Source organism: Myotis davidii, unplaced genomic scaffold, assembly GCF_000327345.1.
Source record: "Myotis davidii unplaced genomic scaffold, ASM32734v1 scaffold104, whole genome shotgun sequence".
Classification (NCBI taxonomy): Eukaryota; Metazoa; Chordata; class Mammalia; order Chiroptera; family Vespertilionidae; genus Myotis; species Myotis davidii.
Window position 1 is genome coordinate 3,203,204 of NW_006296625.1, and position 3,064 is coordinate 3,206,267.

General features: G+C 39.8%; 1 protein-coding gene and 1 pseudogene across 6 annotated transcripts in view; one reads left to right on the forward strand and one right to left on the reverse strand.

The window, feature by feature from the left end:
- The window catches only part of LOC102752879, a 46,766-nt pseudogene extending 44,598 nt beyond the window's left edge, over positions 1-2,168 (reverse strand).
- Positions 1-3,064, forward strand: part of SENP6 (SUMO1/sentrin specific peptidase 6) — a 108,042-nt gene that overhangs the window by 11,869 nt on the left and 93,109 nt on the right. For 2 of the 6 annotated variants that reach the window (XM_015569431.1, XM_015569437.1), the window contains exons 1-2: positions 1,524-1,573; positions 2,338-2,480. In XM_015569431.1, coding sequence (XP_015424917.1) covers positions 2,455-2,480 — 26 coding nt within the window. In that variant the 5' untranslated portion in view covers positions 1,524-1,573; positions 2,338-2,454. Of the gene's footprint in view, positions 1-1,523; positions 1,574-2,337; positions 2,481-3,064 lie in introns of those variants that run through there. The other 4 variants (XM_015569433.1, XM_015569436.1, XM_015569434.1 and 1 more) reach the window with 3 other exon arrangements.

Consider the following 3,064-nt stretch of genomic DNA (forward strand, 5'->3'; position numbering starts at 1 on the left):
GCAGTTGTGGCCATTCACAGTGTGGTATTTTTGAGTTACAATCTTGTCTAGAGTCATAGTCATCAAAGGTTACAAAAGCAAAGCCTTTCTTTTTGCCAGTGCCTTGGTCAGTCATGCTTTTAACCACTTCTATTTTCCCATGCTGTTCTAAATAATCTCTTAGGTGATGCTCTTCATTGTCGTCTTTAGTATTACCGACAAAAATCTTCTTCACAGTAACTAGTAAGTGAGCACCAGGTCTTTAAGAATCTTCTCTTGAGACCACCCTCTTTGGTTTCACAATTTTTCCATTCACCCTGTGAGGCCTTGCATTCATGGATGCATCCACCTCCTCCACAGTGGCATAGGTGACAAACCCAAAGTCTCTGGAGTGCTTGATGTTTGGATCTCTCATCACCACAGTCTGTGAGAGTTCTCCATTGCTCAGAATAGCTCCTCAGACTCTCATCGGTTATTTCAAAGCTGAAACCTCTGATAGTTTCTGCAGCTGCTCCGGCTCTTTGGGAGACTCTGACTTGACGACTTCAGGAGAGGAGACACCAATGATGCTTGCTTTGGGGCATCCACTAGCAGAAAGGTTTTTTAGTTTTTGAATATAAGTTCATTGATTTCCAAAAGGAAGGGAGAGGAAGAGGGAGATAGAAGCATCAGTGATGACAAAATCATTGATCAGCTGCCTCCTGCATGCCCCCACTGGGGATTGAGTCCACAACCCAGGCCTGTACCATGACCTGGAATTGAACCATGACCTCCTGAGGCATGCTGGCCAGGCTAAAAAATTCTCAAGAGGAAGGATTAACTTTCTAAAGGAATTTTTAGTATAGTTCCTTTTGTTTTTTTAGGTAGAGGAAAGGTGAGGAGTGACAGAGAGAGAGAGAGAGAGAGAGAGAGAGAGAGAGAGAGAGAGAGAGACAGAGACAGAGACATCTATTAGTTGCCTCCCACCAGGGATCAAATCTGCCACCTTTGGTGTACAGGACCAACTGAGCCACCTGGCCAAGGCAGTTCCTTTGATTTGAGATGTTCTGCATCCTGATGATTTTCAGTCTTTTGGGGAGTAACATTGCTTCTTTTTGCCTCTTGTTAACAATATTTATATTTCTACAAACAATGCTATAAAAATTTACGCAGTGTATTTTGGGAAGGCATAGGCTTTGAAGTTAGATTGGTCTTTTAAAAAAATACTTATTTTTATTTATTTTTAAAATATTTGTATTGGTTTCAGAGAGGGAGAGAAAGATAGAAACATCAGTGATAAGAGAGAATCATTGATTGGCTGCCTTCTGCTTGCCTTCTGCTGGGGATTGAGCCCTCAACCCTGGCATGTGCCTGACCGGGAATCAAACCGTGACTTCCTGGTTCATGGGTCAACACTCAACCACTGAGCCATTCTTTTGGGACATTATATTGTCATATTGTGATCTACCCAAATAGTGATATAGATATGTTTATATTATCATTTGAAAGTTTGAAAACATCTCTGGTTTTGCGTTTATATAGAAACTTTCATGCTGAAGCCAAAGTCATTGTCCAAGTTGAAGTAGAAGGCATATTTGGCTGTGCTTTCCTACAGGTATCAGCAAGGCCTGTTATGTAGGGGAAACGTGTATTTTTTGCTCTTATGGGAAAGAGCTATGCTAAGATCCTTTACCCTCATCCCTTCTGTTTTTGTACTTTTTTTATTATAAGAGAAAGTTTATTTAGAAAGTTACAGAGGTAGTAGAAGTGAGCCAACTGGGCTGCATAGGCTCAGAAAATGTTACAGAAGCAAAAGAAGGGCTCTAGGAGTTTAGGAGAGAAAAAGGCAAAGGTAATCTGCCTGGGGCTTGGGGTAAGGAAAGACGTAGGTGTGCTCTGGAGAGAGCATGCCTATTTTTCTTTTAATCTTCTCATATATCTGGAGATATTTAAATGCAAAGAAAATAATATTAGCTCGGCTGGTGTGGCTCAGTGGTTGAGCATCGACCTATGACCCAGGAGGTCATGGTTTGATTTTTGATCAGGGCACATGCCCAGGTTACAGGCTGTATCTCCAGTATGGGGCATGCAGGAGGTAACTGATCAATGATACTCTCTCATCATTGATGTTTCTATCTCTCTCCCTCTCCCTTCCTGTCTGAAATCAATAAAAATATATTTGTAAAAAAGATAATTTCATAAATACCCATGTTCCTTTATGTGTGTGTTGTCCTTAGGAAATAAAAGCATTATAGTTGAATTACTCTTCTATCCATGCCATTGCCCTCCTTCCCACCCCTCCGTAATAGCTAGTGCCACCTTTTTATTAAATTAGTTTTCAAATAGTTGTTGATAAATTATGGATTTTTTTTTTTACAGTTAAATCGTCAATCTGAAATTGTTGCTACTGGTTCTGGTGATTCTTGGAAGATATATGCAAGACGAAACAAGTCTGAAAATTTTAAACCTTTAAAGGGCAACCCAATTGGACTTAACATGTTGAGCAACAAAAAGAAGTTGAGGTAAAGGCACTTCAACCTTTCTTAGTGGTTGTCTTAGTGAACCACTGTTACTGATATGACTGGCTGTTACTTCTTCCAGAAATAGGGTTGAAAATCACTATTTCATTTCTACTTTGTCAATTTAGAGGCAGGCAGCTGAAGTACATAATACCTAAGTAACTTTTTAGTCAGTGGCAGAATTAGAAGTAGAATTTAGGACTCATTATTTTCTTTACAATTCACCTTTTATTTTAGCATGTAAGAAAACTAATGCTCATGGTTTAAAAACTTTTTATAATAGTCTCATTTATAAATAGAGAATAAGGACAGAAAACATCTGAATTAATTTACTAGAAATCTTATAATACTAAGCATTTATTTAGAATTCATGATTTCTATTCTAGTGTTCTACTGTTCTACTGTTTATCATCTTTCATAATCTGGATTGGAAACATCCTATCCTATATAATACACGTCTAAACGTAAATTGTCCCCTCGAGTTCGACCAGGAGTTCAACCTGGAGTTCTACTAGGGGGCAGGACCAGCTGGCCAACAGCCCGTGGACCCTCCCCCTGGCCCGCCCCCTCTCTAATCCCCCCCCCCC